The 18365-nt window shown below is 51.8% G+C and overlaps 1 protein-coding gene across 1 annotated transcript in view; it reads left to right on the top strand.

Annotated features, from left to right (window-relative positions):
• The window catches only part of muc5.7 (mucin5.7), a gene marked incomplete at its 5' end in the record, with an annotated part of 240861 nt that overhangs the window by 44436 nt on the left and 178060 nt on the right, over window positions 1-18365 (top strand). Inside the window, 4 exon segments of the mRNA XM_085967276.1 lie at window positions 10014-10054; window positions 10203-10296; window positions 10298-10360; window positions 10463-10564. Coding sequence (XP_085823402.1) covers window positions 10014-10054; window positions 10203-10296; window positions 10298-10360; window positions 10463-10564 — 300 coding nt within the window.

Genomic DNA, 18365 nt, shown 5'->3' with positions numbered 1-18365 from the left:
GGAGACCCCGTTGGTGACGCCAAAGGGAACCCTAAGGAAGTGATAGAGGCGGCCGTTTGCCTCAAAGGCAGTATACTGGCGGTCCTCAGGGCGGATAGGGAGCTGGTGGTATGCTGATTTCAGGTCAATGGTCGAGAAGACGCGGTACTGCGCGATCTAGTTGACCATATCAGCTATGCGGGGGAGTGGGTAAGTGTCCAGCAGGGTGTAGCGATTTATTGTCTGGCTGTAGTCGATGACCAGGCGCTGCTTCTCGCCGGTCTTAACGACCACAACCTGGGCTTGCCAGGGGCTGGTGCTGCCCTCAATAATCCCCTCCTTCAGGAGCCGCTCCACTTCGGTTTTAATGAAAACCCTGTCCCCGGCACTGTATCGCCTGCTCTTTGTGGCGATGGGCTTACAGTCGGGGGTGAGGTTAGCAAACAGGGGGGGGGGGGGGTGACTCTGAGTGTGGAGAGGTTGCACCTGGTGCACGGCGGGCAGTTTGGAAGCTGCTGGCTGTGGACTGTGAGTGGGGGGAGGGGTCCACCGTACGCCATCGTAACACTTTTAAGGTGGCACTGAAAATATAACCCCAGTAGAACGGCAGCGCAGAGGTGGGGCAGGACCAGAAGTTTAAATTATCGTACACAGTCCCGTCTACTAAGAGTGTCACCACGCAGTAGCCGCCAATGTCCGCCGACTGGGACTCGGAGGCCATAGAAATCCGCTGGTGCGCAGGCAGGACTGGGAGAGAGCAACGCCGCACTGTGTCGAGGTGGATGAAGCTCTCCGTGCTCCCAGAGTCAAAAAGGCAGGTTGTTTCGTGACCATTTACCTTAATCTCCATTGTGGACCGGGCCAGTTGGTGCGGTCTCGCTTGCTCCAGCGTAACGGAGGCCAGCGTAGGGGTCGGTGTGTCGCTGCGGGTATCAGATGAGGCAGTGTTGGGGGCCTGCTGCGTCCCGGCTGGTGTCCAAGATGGCGGCGTCCATGATCCCCATGTGGCTGGAGGCGTCCAAAATGGCTGCTGTTCCGGTGGTTCGCACATGGCTGGGGAGGCCCAAGATGGCGGCCCGCACAGCCCTCACGCGGCACTGCTGGGGTTCGGGGTGGCTTTGGCCCTGCAGACACTGGCGTAGTGTCCCTTCTTCCCGCAGCCCGAGCAGATCGCATTTTTCGCCGGGCAGCGCGCTCTAGGGTGTTTGGCCTGGCCACAGAAGTAGCATTTCTGGCCTTGGGACACTGCTGCGGTAGTTGGGCTGTTGCTGGGATGCGGCTGGGGTGGCACAGCGCTATGAGACAGTCCTACCGTGTCCCAGGCTGTCGTTCCCCGCGGCGTCCACGGTGCAGAGGAGTAGGCATCCATGCCCCGGTAGGCTGCGTCCAATGATAGTGCGAGTTCAGAGGCCTTGTTGAGGCCGAGGTCACTCTGCTCCAACAGTCGCTGTCGGGTGTAATTGGACCTGTGGCCCGCTACAAAAGCATCCCGGATAAGTTCCTCTGTGTACACGGCGGCCTTTGCATCCTTACAACCACAGGCCCGACCAAGCACAGATAGTGCCTGAAGGTATTCCTCGGTCGATTCCCCAGGTTGGTGTTTACGACTCCCCAGGAGGTGCCTGGCGTACACCTCGTTCACTGGGCGCGTGTACTGGTCCTTGAGTAGCTTGAGAGCAGCCGTGTACGAGGTCGCGTCCTGGATGACCGAGTACGCTCGGTGGTTCACTTTGGAGGTCAGGACATCCAGTTTGTCCTCATCCGATTTGACCGTTGCAGCGGAGGCGATCAGGAATTTTTCAAAGCACCTAAGCCAGTGAGCAAACTTGGTGGATGCGTCCGCCTCCCGATGGTCTAAGTCCAGGCATGCTGGTGTGAGGATCTTCTCCATTATAAAAAATCTTGTTAATAAAATTGATGCGCTATCAATTACCCAAAAGACTGAGGTTAAGCGAGTAACTAACAGGCTTTTATTAACAAGAGAATGAAGGTGTGCCTCGAGTGGTCGACCAGTCCAGAATACAGAGGGACTGTGGAGCAGTCACCTTTATACCTGGACTTGTGGGAGGAGTCAGCCGAGGCATGTACAGACATGTACACAGTGGGATACAAACACCCGTACAGGCAGGTATAACAGTGGTTTACCACACTCCCCTTTCCTCAATGATGTCCCTCCCCTTCGCAATACACCCCTCCCAACCTTACTGCTCCTCCGTAATGTGGCCCCAGTGGCTGCACCAAGGCTGGTAGAAGGCTGCTGAGTCTGGGAGCCAGAGGCTGCTGATGGCCTTGCAGGATGTCCTCGGACGCCTCTGGGCCTGGAAGGCCCGGCTGCAGACTCCAACACCTCGGCATGTGCGGCAGCAGTCTGGGCTGGCTGGATTACAGGCTGTGGCAAGTGGTGGGAACAGGAACGTTGTCATTCTGAGAGAGGACCGCACCTTCCTGCTGGACCGACACACTTGCCACTCCCCCTGTATTATGTCCGTGTACAATTGAGACACGGACTGCAGGAGTTGATTATAACAAGTCTTTACTGAATGGAGACAACCTGGAAACTGAAACTACAGAAGCCTGCTAGGGCCTTTTATACAGGGGTGGTCACTGCCGGTACTGCAGTCTGAGACCAGTTATTCCCTTAAAGGTACATACACAACAATTCCTCCCCTTTTAGATAAACAGTACATAACATTCATTTAACAACTAAATAATAACTAATTACAATTACAATTACGGTTGCTAGATACATTGGTTGAAGTTAAGCAATTATAAGTTCAGTCTTTGAGGAGGCTTCCTGATTCTGTCTGGATAACGCCTCTTTGGGATATCAGGTTCTTCTGGCAAGGTTGCGTCGGGATCAATGTCGTTGTTTGGTTCGTCTGCTTCCAATATCATCGATTCTGCGGTAGATGCAATTGGTACTTCGGTTTCATCGCCAGGTGTATCAGGTCGTGGTGTGGAGTTGACGTTTTCCAGTGATTCTAGAATCTGGTCAGCAAGGCGTCTTACAATGCTCTCTCCAACGTCCACGGTATACATTAGAGGTCCTTGCCATGTACAGATCGTTCCTGGCTGCCATTTCTCTGTGCGGTAGTCCCGGGCCAAAACTGGTTGACCTATCTTAAAACTCCTGGTCGGCCTTTCATTCATATTCTGAAACTGCCTGTTCTCCACATCTCTTCTGACGTTTGGCTTAACCAAATCCAAGTGGCATCGCAGTCTTCGATTGAAGAACATCATGGCTGGAGTTTGGTCGGTAACCGCATGTGTCGCATTCCGGTAGGCAAACAAGAAGTTATCCACCTTGTGTTGTAGGGGTATATCTTCATTACACATTGTCTTGATAGCCTTCTTGAATGTTTGAACAAACCTTTCAGCCAATCCATTAGTGGCTGGATGATATGGGGCGGATGTGTAATGCTTAACACCATTGTTCTTTAAGAACCTCCGGAACTCTTCAGACACAAACTGTGGTCCATTGTCAGAGCAAATCTGTTCAGGCAGCCCATTCCTGGCGAATATGGTTCGTAAGACTGTGATAGTTTTTTCTGTGGTGGTTGAGGACATTTTTATTACCTCTGGCCACTTTGAATGTGCATCCACCACAATTAAAAACATCGAGTCCATAAAGGGACCAGCAAAATCAATGTGCACCCTTTGCCATGGAGATGAGGGCCACCCCCATGGATGTAAAGGGGCTTGTGGTGGGGCGTTTTGGACCTTCTGGCATCCTATACAGCTCTTGGTCATCTCTTCGATTTCTCTATCGATTCCCGGCCACCACACAAACGCTCTGGCTAAGTTCTTCATTTTTACCCCTCCCAGATGACCCTCATGAAGCTCATTGAGCACTCTATCCTTCAATTTGGGTGGAATTACTACTCTGGATCCACACATCAAGGTTCCTCTGCACACTGACAGCTGTTCTCTTCTCGGCGAGAATGCTGGCAGCAGTGGTTCGCCATGTGCTGGCCATCCCTTCACCGTTAAATCATAGACCCAGGAGAGTGTCGGGTCATTTCGTGTTTCCTTTTCTATGTTTGCATTCGTCACAGGGAGACATTCGACTATCGAGTGGAATAACTCCACTGGATCCACTGCCCGTTCTTCTTCCACCGTCGGCAACGGTAGGCGCGACAATCCATCAGCATTCCCATGCTGTTTAGTTCCTTTGTACTCGATGTCATATTGGTGTGCCCCTAGGAAAAGGGACCACCTCTGTAGCCGTTGTGCCGTCATTATCGGTACGCCCTTCTGAGGGTTGAAAATGGAGACGAGAGGTTGATGATCAGTTAGTAGAGTAAATTTCTGACCGTGCAGGTAGTGATTGAATTTCTTCACCCCCCACACCAGGCTGAGGGCCTCTCTGTCAATCTGGGCGTAGTTACGCTCAGCTGAAGTTAACGAGCGTGACGCAAAAGCTATTGGCCTCTCTGAATCATCAAGGAATTTATGTGACAATACCGCCCCAATGCCGTAGGGAGACGCATCACATGTCAGTCTTATCGGTAGTGATGGGTTGTAGTGAGCCAATACTTCTCTTGAAGTGATTAGGTCCTTACTCTTCTGAAAGGCCCGCTTACATTCATCGCTCCATTTCCATGCTACTCCCGCTCGTAGTAGGGCGTTCAGTGGATGCAGAATTGTGGACAAATTCGGCAAAAACTTATGGTAGTAATTCACCAATCCGAGGAATGACCTCAGTTGTGACACATTTTCAGGCGCTGGAGCCTTAACTACCGCTTCAATTTTGTCAGGGGACTTATGCAACCCCTCTTCATCAATCACGTGGCCACAATATGATATCTGTTTCTTAAAAAACTCGCACTTGGGGCGATTGGCTCGTAGCCCATGTTCACGTAGTCTAGTGAGCACCTGCTCTAGGTTGGCAAGGTGTTCACTGTCATCTTCACCTGTCACTAGGATGTCGTCCAAGTAACACTGAGTCCCCGGAATCCCTTGCGGGACTTGTTCCATCGCTCTTTGCCATATCGCCGGAGCTGATGCTACTCCGAATACCAGTCAATTATACTGGTAAAGACCTTTGTGAGTGTTTATCGTGAGATACTTCCTAGAGGATTCTTCAACCTCCATCTGCAAATATGCTTGTGCTAGGTCAATTTTTGTAAAACGCTTCCCTCCAGATAGTGAGGCGAAGATATCTTCTTTCCTTGGAAGAGGATATTGTACTGTGTGAAGGACTGGGTTCACTGTCACCTTGAAGTCCCCACAGATGCGAACCTTCCTTGGCTCCTCACACTTATTGTTTAACATTTTCTTCATGACAGGAACGATGGGTGTCGCCCACTCGCTCCAGTCTACCTTAGATAACACGCCTGCATTCTCCAGATTCTCCAGCTCTGCCTCGACGGCTGGGCGAATTGCATATGGTACTGGTCTTGCTTTGAAAAACTTGGGAATTGCATTCTCCTCTATTTTTATCGAGGCGGTTACGCCTTTAAGAGTGCCCAGTTCTTGTTGAAATACCTCTTTGGCGTCAGCTAAGATTGTTGACAATCGTTCAGGAGTGACGTCGTCATCCTTTTTACCAGCCACCGTCAGTGCCTGAATGGAGTGCCAGTCTAAACTTATCTTTCTGATCCATTCACGTCTCAATAACGGTGGTCCACCATCTTGCAGAATGTAGAGATACAATTTCCATATTTTCTTGCCGTTGTATTCGACAGGCACCCTTATTTTTCCTCTGGGGTACACTTTTTGCCCCGTATACGTCCTCAAGACAATGGATGTCTCTCTCAAGGGTATGTGTGAGAATAGCCGCTCGTAGTCTCGTCGATTCATGACGGTTAGAGCTGATCCTGTATCCAATTCCATTTTGACTTGGGACCCTGCTATCTTGAGGGTGACCCAAATGGTTCGGTGATCCTCTTTTGCGATTACGTTGTGAAGTTTGAGACTGCTTAGTCTCTTGTTCCCGGATTCACTATCGCTCATCTGGTCTTCGGAACTACTGTCCGTCATCTTTTGTACTTTCCTGTATGGTTCCTTAGTAGCCTTTTTGTTGTCGTTGGTCTTCTTCCCAGACCTGCAAACTCGTGCAATGTGTCCCATCTTTCCACATTGCCTGCGTATTTTGTCCTTGGACCAGCAGTCCTTCTGGTCATGGTTTGTTCTGCCGCAGCGATAACATTTTGCAAATCCCCGTGTCATTTCGTGGGTGCCGTATTCCTGTGGCTTTTGTTGTATTTCCGCAGCTGCCCTTGCTGCTGCTTCGTACGATACTGCCATGCTGAAAGCCTTATCTAGCGTCAGCTCTTTCTCTGAGAGTAACCTCTTCTGGGTTCCTTCACTCAGGAGTCCACAGACAAATTTGTCCCGTAAGGTATCTGCCAGTCCTGCTCCAAACTGGCAGTGCTTTGATAGCTTGCGTAGTTCCGTAAGGTAATCAGCATTGCTCTCATTTTTATGCTGATTTCTCCTGTGGAATTTAAATCTTTCTGCTATCAGCAGCGGTGTAAGATTTAGGTGTTCCTGTAGGATAGCAACAATTTCGTTAAAACTCTTCACCTTCGGATTGGCTGGAGTAATCAGGTCCCGCAATCGGCCGTACATTCTTGCACCCATTAAATTTAGCAATACCGATGCCTTTTTCTCATCGGCTATTTCGTTTGCCTCGCAATATACCTCGACTCTTTCCACATACGTGGTCCAGTCTTCTATTGCATTATCGAGGGCAGTGATATCGCCAGTCTTTGGCATCTTGAAAATCTAAGATGGCGCCTCCCGCGCTTTGCCTTCGTCCCCGATGGATCAAAATGGCGCCTCCCGTGCTTTTCCTTCTTCCCCGCCGAGTTAAGGTGGCGCCTCCCGCGCTTTCCCGCCGCTGCCGCTGCTGCCAACGCTGTTGCTGGTGATTATATTTATTTCACTATCCTGTAATGGCGACGCCCTATGGTCTTCGCGCCTCCCCGATCGCTGCTGTCAATGCCGCGCTCCGCTGTATTTTTATTTTTCTATCGCGCTTCAATATTTGCTCCGTTAATTGAAGAACCGTTCCCGTCGTGGAGCGGACCCTCTGGGACTCTTCCCTGCCTCTTCTTAGGTCCGAACGCTGCCCGGCTTCGAAGCACCGGCCGCGCCCTGTGTGCTCCACCCTCTCTCTCTCTCTTTGCTTCCCGACTCGCTGCCCGGCCCGTTGCAGAGCCACCCGATCGAGCTCTAGCCCGCCGCAGCCCAGGAAGGTTCAGTGCACTACCTGCCACCAGCCCGATTAGATGGGAAACCACAGACTGGAGAACCAAGCCTGGCTCTCGACAGTCTCTCCTGCACTTTTCAATTCGATTATATGGAGGGCGGTTGCCCACGGTCGACGCCCATTTCTCGAGTTTCTTTGGATTACTTTTTTTTTCTTCTTCTGGCTTCGACCTTCAATAACGTCGTCTGAGGTGCTGCCAAGTTGCAGGTAAGTTCGTTTCTTACTCGTCGCCAGTATTATGTCCGTGTATAATTGAGACACGGACTGCAGGAGTTGATTATAACAAGTCTTTACTGAATGGAGACAACCTGGAAACTGAAACTACAGAAGCCTGCTAGGGCCTTTTATACAGGGGTGGTCACTGCCAGTACTGCAGTCTGAGACCAGTTATTCCCTTAAAGGTACATACACAACACCCTGGACAGAACCTCAGCATCCAGAGCAATCTGCTTGAGCACAGATTGCTGGCCTGCTGCGGCACAATTCGATCCCAGTGGACTGTAGGCGACCCAGCGACGATGGCAGCAGTCAGCGCTGGCGTGGCATCAATCTGAGATTGCATTAGAGCAGTCTGAGATTGGATGCCACCAACCACAGACTCCATTACAGCACTGAGCCATTGTGTTGCTTTAGTCTGTGCTGCAATAGCTACTGCCACCTCACCCATGACATGAAGCATGAGGTCTGGGTCCCTACGGCCTCTCTGCGAGGCAACCATCCTTTGCAAACCGCCAAGGATGGGCTCGATGGTGTGAGCAGAGCTGAGTGCAATGTTCCTCCTCGCTCCTTGCTCTCGGGCACCCTTGCCATTGCACCCATGAGCTCAGTGTGCATGCCCATCGCCTGTGTGGGCATTGCCTACACATCGAGGTCCTCATCTGAGTCCTGTGCAGCAGAACTCGCGCGTGCACTCACCCTCCAGGGAGATGGCCCCCGAGCTTCCCTTTCCCCATGGCGTTGCTGCAGCCCGCTGGGTCCCGGAGCTTCACCCACATCAGACCCATTTCCTCTGCTCCCCTCCAGCAACCTCGTGGCCCCAATGTTGGACCTCTCGCCCTCGGGTGACACAGGCAGTGAGACTCCGGCTTGGTGTTTCTCCTCCTCTCCCGTGTCGCTGCCACTGGGAAGCTGAGGGACAGGCTGGTCAGATGGTGGCTGATTATCTAAAAGCATAAAGGCACAAGAGTGGGTGTAACGTCAGAGGAGGGGGGCAGGAAGGGAGCGAGGAATGGAGACAGTATACTTAGATGGAAAGTGGGAAGGGCTTGTGTTGTGAGGGGGAAGTGGTATGAGAGAAGAGGGAGTGGTGATGAACATACCGTTGTTGTCCCCAAGGGGACCGACATCTCCGACTGCCACAGCACCCACTACCTGGGCCGCAATGATGTTGCGCACTCGCTCCCCAGGTCTGTAAGGGTGCGCAGGTCCGCCTCACCTCCTCCAGTTCGTACCTGCGCCCTCTTATTGTGAGCAAGCTTGGCCTGCAAGAAAAAGGAAAGCGTGTGAGCAAGTGTGCAGCCATGTGTTTGGCAGATGTGCCTACCATAGTTGAATAGCTGTTAATGTATGCAAGGTGTGAGATGTGGATGTGATTTTTAGTAGGTGGGCATAGTTGGTGGGTGAGTGTTGGGGATGTGGTGGTTTACACCATCTGTGCACAGAGTGAGGTTGAGCTGGTGGCATGTAGAGGTTTTTGAAGCATCTACTCACCCTGACCACCTGAGTGATGTCGTTGAACTTCTTGCAGCACTGGGTGGGAGCCCTGTGGACCACGCTTCTGGCCGAGACGTACTGGGCGACCTCCCTCCACATCCTCCTGAAGTCCTGCGGCAATGGCCTCCTGCCAGTGTCCGGGAAGAGCACTGCCCATCGACGTTCCACAGCCGCAACCAGAGCACCAAAGCCTGGTCGCTGAACCAGCGCGCTCTCTCCCTGGGCCTCTGATCAGCCAGGAGATTTCTCAGGGATGGTTTGCAGCTCCTTGCAGGCCCAGGTCACAATCGGCAATGATGAGAGTGAGGCTGTGCAGCATGATGGAACCTCCCCTTTAAGAACTGGAAGGCGCCAGTCTGTCTGAGTACTTGTAATTGACAGCGCCGGAACGTGAGTAGCGCTCTGCGGTAGCGCCCCGCTCCCCGACGTTAGCGCCCTAAGAGGAGTGTGTCACGCTTGATTTAACGCTCCACTTCCCTCTTGGGGCACTAAAACGGAATTTCACGGTCACCGGCGCTAATTAGCACTGGGCGCTAAAGTTAGCACCCTGGCGATGTTAACGCCCCAAAATGGTCGATACCTCATTTTTCCCCCTCTGAATTATGCTGTGTGAAACCTATGTCCAATCCTCAAATTTTAATTAGGTCCATGTTGATATAAATATGCTGTCCTTTCCATTAAGCAGATAACTTTTTGCTCCATGTATTATTCCTGGTACATGCATTTCTGTCAAAACATTTATCAATATTAATGTATGTCTTCCACTGGGAAAGAGGTTAGCAATTTAGCTTAGAACATTGTCATTCACCTGGGACCTGGTTTTAGTCCAGGAGATCAGTCGGAAGGAACGCCTTCACTCACTGCTGCTGAAAGGATCTTAATTGAAACATACTGACCAGTCTCAGCCTAGCTTCCATCAACTGCAAATCCACTGAAAAATGGCCATATTTTGTCTTGCTTGGGCACTATATTAACAGTCTGACTTGGAAAAGGATAGGCTGGAGAGGGATAGAAATGTTACCCACTGTTTCGGGAATATTCCTTTTGGAGCTGGCGCAGAATGATTTCTGTTACTAGGTACTTTGATTTTTGCTTTTTTATTAAGCTCTCTCCGCAACCATCGGTTAAAACCAATTATTATTCTGTGTAAATACTTTTCAGCCAGGTCATCACCAGAAGGAGTCCAATTGTTAAAACGTTTCTCTTCCTATTTTCCACCTATTAAACCAAACCCGTCAATTCCATCTTTAAAAGTGTTGTTCACAGTCTACTTTTTGTTTGTTCCTTTAACCAGGTAATTGCAAAACCGAGTGGTGTGACCGAGAGAACCCATCAGGAAATGGGGATTATGAAGATCTTGTGAATCTCCGAAAAGAATATCCTGGTCAATGCCTGTGAAGTAGAGACAATATCTGAAATTTCAGCCTCAAGCACTGGAGAAAACATTACCCCGTAAAAACATTTCCTGATATTTTCATACTATGACATTATCTCAAAGAGTATAAACTGTTTAAGGAACTAGAATATCACACCATTCTATTCTGTATTAAACAGGTGCAGCATTTCGACTGGATTTACTTGTGTGAACAAAGACCAAAATGATGGGAGCTGTGAAGATTACAGAATACGATTTAACTGCCCTGAATCTTTTTGTAAGTATTGGACATTTGTAAAAGTCGAGTTATGTTACCTTCCACTTTAGAAATTCGGGTCAGAGGCTTCCCGCGGGTGCAAGCCCCCGACCTGCACTTAGTTAGCGCGCTGGCCGTTCAGCTGTGGGCCCGCGTAGGATTCCGATCCTGGGCCTCCTCCAACTGCCGGCGCGCAGTGCACGCGTTCCACCTGTCAACCCTTCTTTCAGGGGAACAGAAGTGCCGGTTTCCCGCACATGCGCAGTGCATGCACGAAACCGGCACTTCCATTGCGCTTACGGGTGAGTATCCTGTGCGTACTCACCCGTGGAGACCCGAATTTCTGGGCCAATACACAGTGTTGCAATTTTATTGTATGTTTAAGTAGGAAGAAGATGATTTCAGTAGCTGGGTAGAATTGAACTGTGTTAGTGCAATGTTAAACATGAAGAACTTTCTAGTGATACATTGTACTGCAAAATTGGTCCTCTGCAGGTCGAGGGCTTCCCGCGGGTGCAAGCCCCCGACCTGCACTTACCTTGCGCGCCGGCCGTTGAGCTGTGGGCCCGCGTGGGATTCCGATCCGGGGCCTGCTCCAACTGCCGGTGCGCAGTGCTTGCGTATCCCAGGGGCGCAGTTAGTTCGAAGCGTCCCCTGGGATCACGTGGGCCATGGAGAGCCAATGGTAGCAGGAAATGCCCATTCATAAAATTGACAGGAAGAGCTGTCAAACCTATAAATACTATAAGCCCCAAAAATCACTAAAACTTCAAATAATTTTTCTTTTTAATCACATTTTTAAAATAACTATAAATTACATAAAATAACTATTTTAAACAATAATTTTAATTTTCGAAAAAATTAATTACATTTTCTAACGGGGCTAAAAATAAACTTACCTTTCTTTAAAGTATTTACAAATAATAAACCTGTGGAAAAAATGTTTTAATTTTAATTAATTCACCACTTATCTTGTTAAAAGCAGGCCTTGCGCCTGCTTTTTAAAAGAGTAACTGCTGGAGACTTACCCTCCCAGAGAAACCTGCAAAAAAAACGTAAGTTCGATGCGCACGCGCTGCCTCTCTGGCGCACGCGTTCGACCTCTGAACCCTTTCCTTTAAGGGAACGGAAGTTCCGGTTTCCCGCGCTTGCGAAGTGCATGCACGAAACCGGCACTTCCATTGGGCCTACGGGTGAGTACCCCGTGCGTACTCACCCGTGGAGACCCGAATTTCTGGGCCATAGTGTGGCTGTGCTACTGCAGGAGGCACAAAGCCAAGGCCAAACACTTGCCTTCAGGGACAAAAGAAGACTGGCTGAAATATATTATCAAGGCCATAGTAAACATGTAAAAATGAAACATTGTGAAAGTCATGTCCAATGTTTAGGTTTCAGCCAGATGTCTGTTAAGCCAGCTATATACTTCATTTCATTCTCTACAGTTTTCATTTAAAATGAAATTTTGTAAAGTCATGTCTAAGCTTCAGGTTTCAGCCAGAAACCTGGAAAACTAATTAAGTCATGCTGTGGCGTACTGATCACAGAAAGGACACAATCCGCTTTTCGGTCCGTAGACTATAAATCAGGCGTCATGCCTTTAAGAAGGATCACACCTTTAAGAAACTCGATCTGCAACATAGTTAAGCCCAGAGTGGGGGAGGAGCAGTCGAAGCTGTGGACTGATGAAAGGCAGTCGGACTTGGTGTAGTCTCTGACTCCATTTTTGTGTTCAACATGCAGCCTCAACAATTAAACCTTTTCTGTTGAACCTCTCCGAGTTCAGTATTTTTTGCTAGGAGTACGTAGACTCCTACATTGGTGACCCCGATGCTCAGGACGACTCCTAAGCGTAACCATGGCTGACACAAACGCAGTTTCTGTGAAGCTGCCAGAGTTCTTGGAGAACCTAGCTACCACCTGGTTCCTTCAAGCCAAATCGCAATTCCGACTCCGCGGCATCACCGCCGACGCAACGATGTATGACTACCTCCTCGCCTCCCTGGGCAGCTCCACAATCACGAAAGTCTGGACAACACTACAAAAAGGCAAGTACGCACATCTCAAGGCCGCGCTCCTTAAAAAATTCACAGCCTCCCAATTTTTGTGCAACTGCCACCTCCTCGACCTCCCGGGCCTCGGTGACTCCACGCCGTCAGACTTGCTCTCACACATGCTTGCTCTGACCGACGAGAAACCGCCAGGCTCCCTCTTCCGCACGCTCTTTATCCGCCAACTACCTCCCAGCATCCGCTCGGCGATTGTGGCGTCCAGCCTCACGGACCTCGAGGCCCTGGCCGACGAAGCCAATAAGCTCCTGTCCGCCGGCTCCAACCACGCCGTTACCCCCGACCTGGCCTCCGCAGCGTCGGCACGCGCTCCACCCTCTATCGCGCGGCCACACAGCTCGGCCACGAGGCCCCCCAGGCCCCCACGTCCCCCAAGCCCTCCGACCCAGGGCTACTGCTACTTCCATACCCGGTTCGGTGCACGGGCACGCCGCTGCAGCCATCCCTGCACGTTTCCAACCGCCCCCACACCGGCCTACACGATGGCCGTGGGGCAAGCAGGCGCGCTGCTGTACGTTACGGACAGCGCCTCCGAACGCTGTTTCCTATGCGACACGGGCGCGCAGCACAGCATCATCCCCGCGTCCGCCCTCGAGATCCAGCGAGGCGGCCGCAGCCCTGCGCTGGCTGCCACCAATGGCACCGACATCCGGACGTACGGCACCCGCACCGTCACCATCGACCTCGCAGGCCGCCACTACCACTGGGAGTTTATCACCGCCAAGGTGCTCTCCCCGCTCCTCGGTGCGGATTTCCTGTGCGCCCACGGCCTGTTGGTTGACACGCCTCGGCGCCGCCTCATGGACATGAACACCATGTCACCTATCCCGGGCGCCATGGCCCCCCCCCAACCCGCCGAAATGGCGTGGCAGTGCCGCGCCCGCTCAACGGACGACTGCTCAGCACTCCTGGCTGAGCTCCCAGCCCTCACCAAGCCGACCTTCTCCGCGAAAGTTGCTAAGCATGGGGTAGAACACTTCATCCCCAACACAGGCCCACCGGTGTATGCCCACGCCCGCAGGCTGGACCCGGCCAAGCTGGAGATCGCGCGGGCCGAGTTCGCCATAATGGAACAGCTCGGCATCATCCGCCGCTCCAACAGCCCCTGGGCCTCCCCACTCCACATCGTCACCAAACCCGACGGGGGATGGCGCCCCTGCGGGGACTACCGGCGCCTAAACGACGCCACCACGCCGGATCGGTACCCCATACCGCACATTCAAGACTTCTCGGCGAGACTGGCCGGCCGCTCAGTCTTCTCCAAAGTCGACCTGGTGCGCGGTTACCATCAGGTGCCAGTCCACCCCACGGACGTTCCCAAGACGGCCATAATCACCCCTTTTGGGCTATTCGAGTTCCTCTGAATGCCCTTCGGCCTCAAAAACGCGGCCCAGGCCTTCCAACGGCTCATGGACTCGGTCCTCCGGGACCTGAAGTTCCTCTTTGTCGACCTGGATGACATCCTGGTAGCTAGTTCCTCCAAGCAGGAACACATCGAGCACCTCCGCACCCTGTTCCAGCGGCTCAGTGAGCACGGGCTCATCATCAGCCCAGCCAAGTGCCAATTCGGCCTCAGCAGGATCGAATTCCTTTGCCACCACATCACGCAGGATGGCACCATTCCCCTGCCCGCCAAGGTGCAAGCCGTCCAGCAGTACCCCCGGTCTACCACCATCAAAGGCCTCCAGGAGTTCTTGGGGATGATCAACTTTTACAACCGCTTCATTCCCGGAGCGGCCTCCCTCATGATGCCCCTATATGAAGCCCTCCGGGGTAAGAAAGACAGAATGGCGATCGAGTGGTCGGCGGACATGTTGACCGCTTTCGACTCGACCAAAAAGACGCTCGCCGACGCCACCATGCTCGCTCACCCACAGCCCAACGCCAGGGTGGCCCTCACCACGGACGCCTCCGACCACGCAGTCAGCGCCGTGTACAAACAGCGGGTCGACGGGGCCTGGGAACCGCTGGCCTTTTTCAGCTGCCAACTGCGCCCCCCTGAGGCCAAATACAGCGCCTTTGACCGCGAGCTCCTCGCACTTTACCTGGCAGTTTGCCATTTTAGATTTCTTCTGGAGGGCCGCCCCTTCACCGCGTTTGTCGACCACAAACCCCTGACATTCGCGATGGCGAAATCTGCGGACCCGTGGTCAGCCAGGCAACAACGCCAGCTCGCCGCGGTGTCCGAATTCACCACGGACATCCAACACGTCTCCGGTCGAGACAACGTGGTGGCCGACTGCCTATCCTGCCCCGCCGTCCACGGCGCCCACCTGGCAGTGGACTATGCTCAACTGGCAGCGGAGCAACGCACCAACCCCGATCTGCTCTCCGCGCCCACAACCCTCCCAGGGCTGCGACTGACCGACGTCGCCTGCGGCCCATCCGCCATCACAGTCAAATGCGACACCTCCTTGGCGCAACCCCGCCCCATAGTCCCGGTGTCCTGGCGAAAACGGGTGTTCGACATCATCCATGGCCTCTCACACCCCGGCACCCGCGCGTCCATTAGACTGGTGGCCAACCGATTCGTCTGGCGCGGCCTGCGCAAAGATGTGCGCGTCTGGTCCAGATCCTGCATAGCTTGCCAGCGTGCCAAAATCCACCAGCACGTCAAAGCCCCACTCAAGGAGTTCACCGTGCCAGAAAGAAGGTTTGACCACGTCCACATCGACCTCGTCGGCCCCCTGCTGCCATCACAAGGTCACACGCACCTGCTGACAATCGTGGACCGTACCACCCACTGGCCCGAGGCCATTCCACTGACGTCCACCACCACCGCCGACATCGCGAGGGTGTTCATCGGTACCTGGGTCGCTCGGTTCGGCGTCCCCTCCAACATGACGTCGGATAGAGGCCTGCAGTTCACCACTGATCTGTGGGCCGCCATCGCCCGAAACCTCGGGGTGGCCGTTCACCGCACTACGGCTTACCACCCCTAAGCCAACGGACTCTGCGAGCGATTCCACAGGTCCATGAAGGCGTCCCTCCGCGCCAGCCTCGAGGACGAGGCTTGGATCGACCGCCTCCTGTGGATGCTACTTGGAGGTCAAGGAAGACCTGCAAGCCTCGGTGGCGGAACTCGTGTACGGCCAGCCGCTGCGCGTACCCGGAGAGTTCCTGCCCACTGCCACGACCCCCTGGTCGGCTGACCAGCAACGCCGCGCTTTCGCCAACCGAGCACAACAGTTCGCTCCGGTACCCACCGGCCGGCACGGCGAACCAGCAACCCGCGTACCACCTGGCCTGCACATGGCCAAATTTGTTTTTGTGCGCCATGACCCCCACTGAGGACCTCTACGGCCCCCATACGACGGACCCTACAAGGTACTCCAGACGGGGAACAAGTTCTTCCTCCTCGAAGTGGGCGGCAGAACTGACAAGGTGTCGGTTGACCGGCTCAAGCTGGCGCACCTAGAGCCCGACGAACCCGTTCAAGTGGGCCAACCCCCACCGCGGGGCAGACCGCCTAAGAGCCCGACGCGTCTGACCGCCCCGCTCCCGACACCAACCGCCAAGAGCCGTTTCGGCCATGCCATCAAGCCACCACGCCGGTTCGTACACTCCCTACTAGCAGGTTCTGGGGGGAGCTGTGTGGCGTACCGATCACAGAAAGGACACAATCCGCTTTTCGGTCCGTAGACTATAAATCAGGCCTTTAAGAAGGATCACACCTTTAAGAAACTCGATCTGCAACATAGTTAAGCCCAGAGCGGGGGAGGAGCAGTCGAAGCTGTGGACTGATGAAAGGCAGTCGGACTTGGTGTAGTCTCTGACTCCATTTTTGTGTTCAACATGCAGCCTCAACAATTAAACCTTTTCTGTTGAACATCTCCGAGTTCAGTATTTTTTGCTAGGAGTACGTAGACTCCTACAGTGCTTTTGATTCTCTGCAAAGTTTGCTGTTACATGATTTTATTCCTCACGTTCCTTGTTTGTCGAATTCCATTTTCCATTATTAATGTCTTTATTTTAAATGGGCAAAGCATCAGCTATTTGTAGTAGTTGTTTTATTAAATGTTCTCTTACACTTTAGGAATAATGGGCCTGAAATTTCTGGGGTCTGGGAGGGCGCAATAGGGTGCAGTAATTTAGGTTGGGTTCTGGATCCCCTGGCTTTCCTCCGATTGAAAATGCTTCCACAAATTCTGTCGGACATGATGTTGGGAAGAGAAATTGTCCGCCTATCAACTGTGCCCCTTGCGAATGTTGATGTAGAATGGAATGACATCGTCTATCCTAAAGTCCGTCATTTGGTGTGGAATCTGTATGGGTAGAACTGAGAAATACCAAGGGGCAGAAAATGTTAGTGGGAGTGGTATATAGACCTCCAAACAGTAATGCGGAGGTCGGGGATGGCATTAAACAGGAAATTAGAGAAGCGTGCAATAAGGGCATGGCAGTTATCATGGGTGACTTTAATCTACATATAGATTGGGCTAACCAAATTAGTAACAATACTGTGGAGGAGGAATTCCTGGAGTGTATATGGGATGGTTTCCTCGACCAAAATTTCGAGGAACCAACTGGAGATCAGGCCATCTTAGACTGGGTATTATGTAATGAGAAAGGACTATTAGCAATCTTGTTGTGCGAGGCCCCTTGGGTCGGAGCGATCATAATATGATCGAATTCTTCATTAAGATGGAGAGTGAAATAGTTGACTCAGATACTAGGGTCCTGAATTTAAATAAAGGAGACTACGATGGTATGAGGTGCGAGTTGGGTAGGATTGATTGGGGAATGTCACTCAAAGGGTTGATGGTGGATGGGCAATGGCAAACATTCAAAGATCGCATAGATGAACTACAGAATTTGTTCATCCCAGTTTGGCATAAAAATAAAACAAAAAAGGTGACTCAACCGTGGCTAACAAGGAAAATTAGGGATAGCATAAGATCCAAGGAGAGGACATATAAATTGGCCAGAAAAAGCAGTAAACCTGAGGATTGGGAGCAGTTTAGGATCCAACAAAGGAGGACAAAGGGATTAATTAAGAGGGGGAAAATAGAGTATGAGAGTAAGCTTGCAGGGAACATAAAAACTGACTGTAAAAGCTTTTATAGGTATGTGAAGAGAAAAAGATTGGTGAAGTCAAGCGTAGGTCCCTTGCAGTCAGAATCAGGGGAATTTATAATGGGGAACAAAGAAATGGTAGACCAATTAAATACATACTTTGGTTCTGTCTTCACAAAGGAGGACACAAATAACCTCCCAAAGATGTCGGGGAACATAGGGTCTAATGAAAGGGAGGAACTGATAGAAATCAGTATTTGTAGGGAAATGGTGTTAGGGAAATTGATGGGATTGAGGGCCGATAAATCCCCAGGGCCTGATAATCTACATCCTAGGGTACTTAAGGAAGTGGCCCTAGAAATGGTAGATGCATTGCTGGTCATCTTCCAAAATTCTATAGACTCTGCAACAGTACCCATGGATTGGCGGGTAGCTAATGTTACCCCACTGTTCAAAAAGGGTGGTAGAGAGAAAACGGGGAATTACAGACCGGTATGCCTGACATCGGTAGTGGGGAAAATGCTAGAGTCCATTATAAAGGATGTAATAGCAGAGCACTTGGAAAAAAGTGACCAGATCGGACAAAGTCAACATGGCTTTACAAAAGGTAAATCGTGCTTGACTAATCTACTGGAATTTTTTGAGGATGTAACTGGTAAAATAGATAAGGGAGAACCAGTGGATGTGGTGTATTTGGGCTTTCAGAAGGCTTTCGATAAGGTCCCGCATAAGAGATTAGCGTGT

This window comes from Somniosus microcephalus, chromosome 25 (assembly GCF_052327205.1).
Source record: "Somniosus microcephalus isolate GS21.2 chromosome 25, FLI_Smic_1.0, whole genome shotgun sequence".
Taxonomy (NCBI): domain Eukaryota; kingdom Metazoa; phylum Chordata; class Chondrichthyes; order Squaliformes; family Somniosidae; genus Somniosus; species Somniosus microcephalus.
Note: the sequence above shows the minus strand (reverse complement) of the source record. Positions and strands in the feature narration are given on the sequence as shown.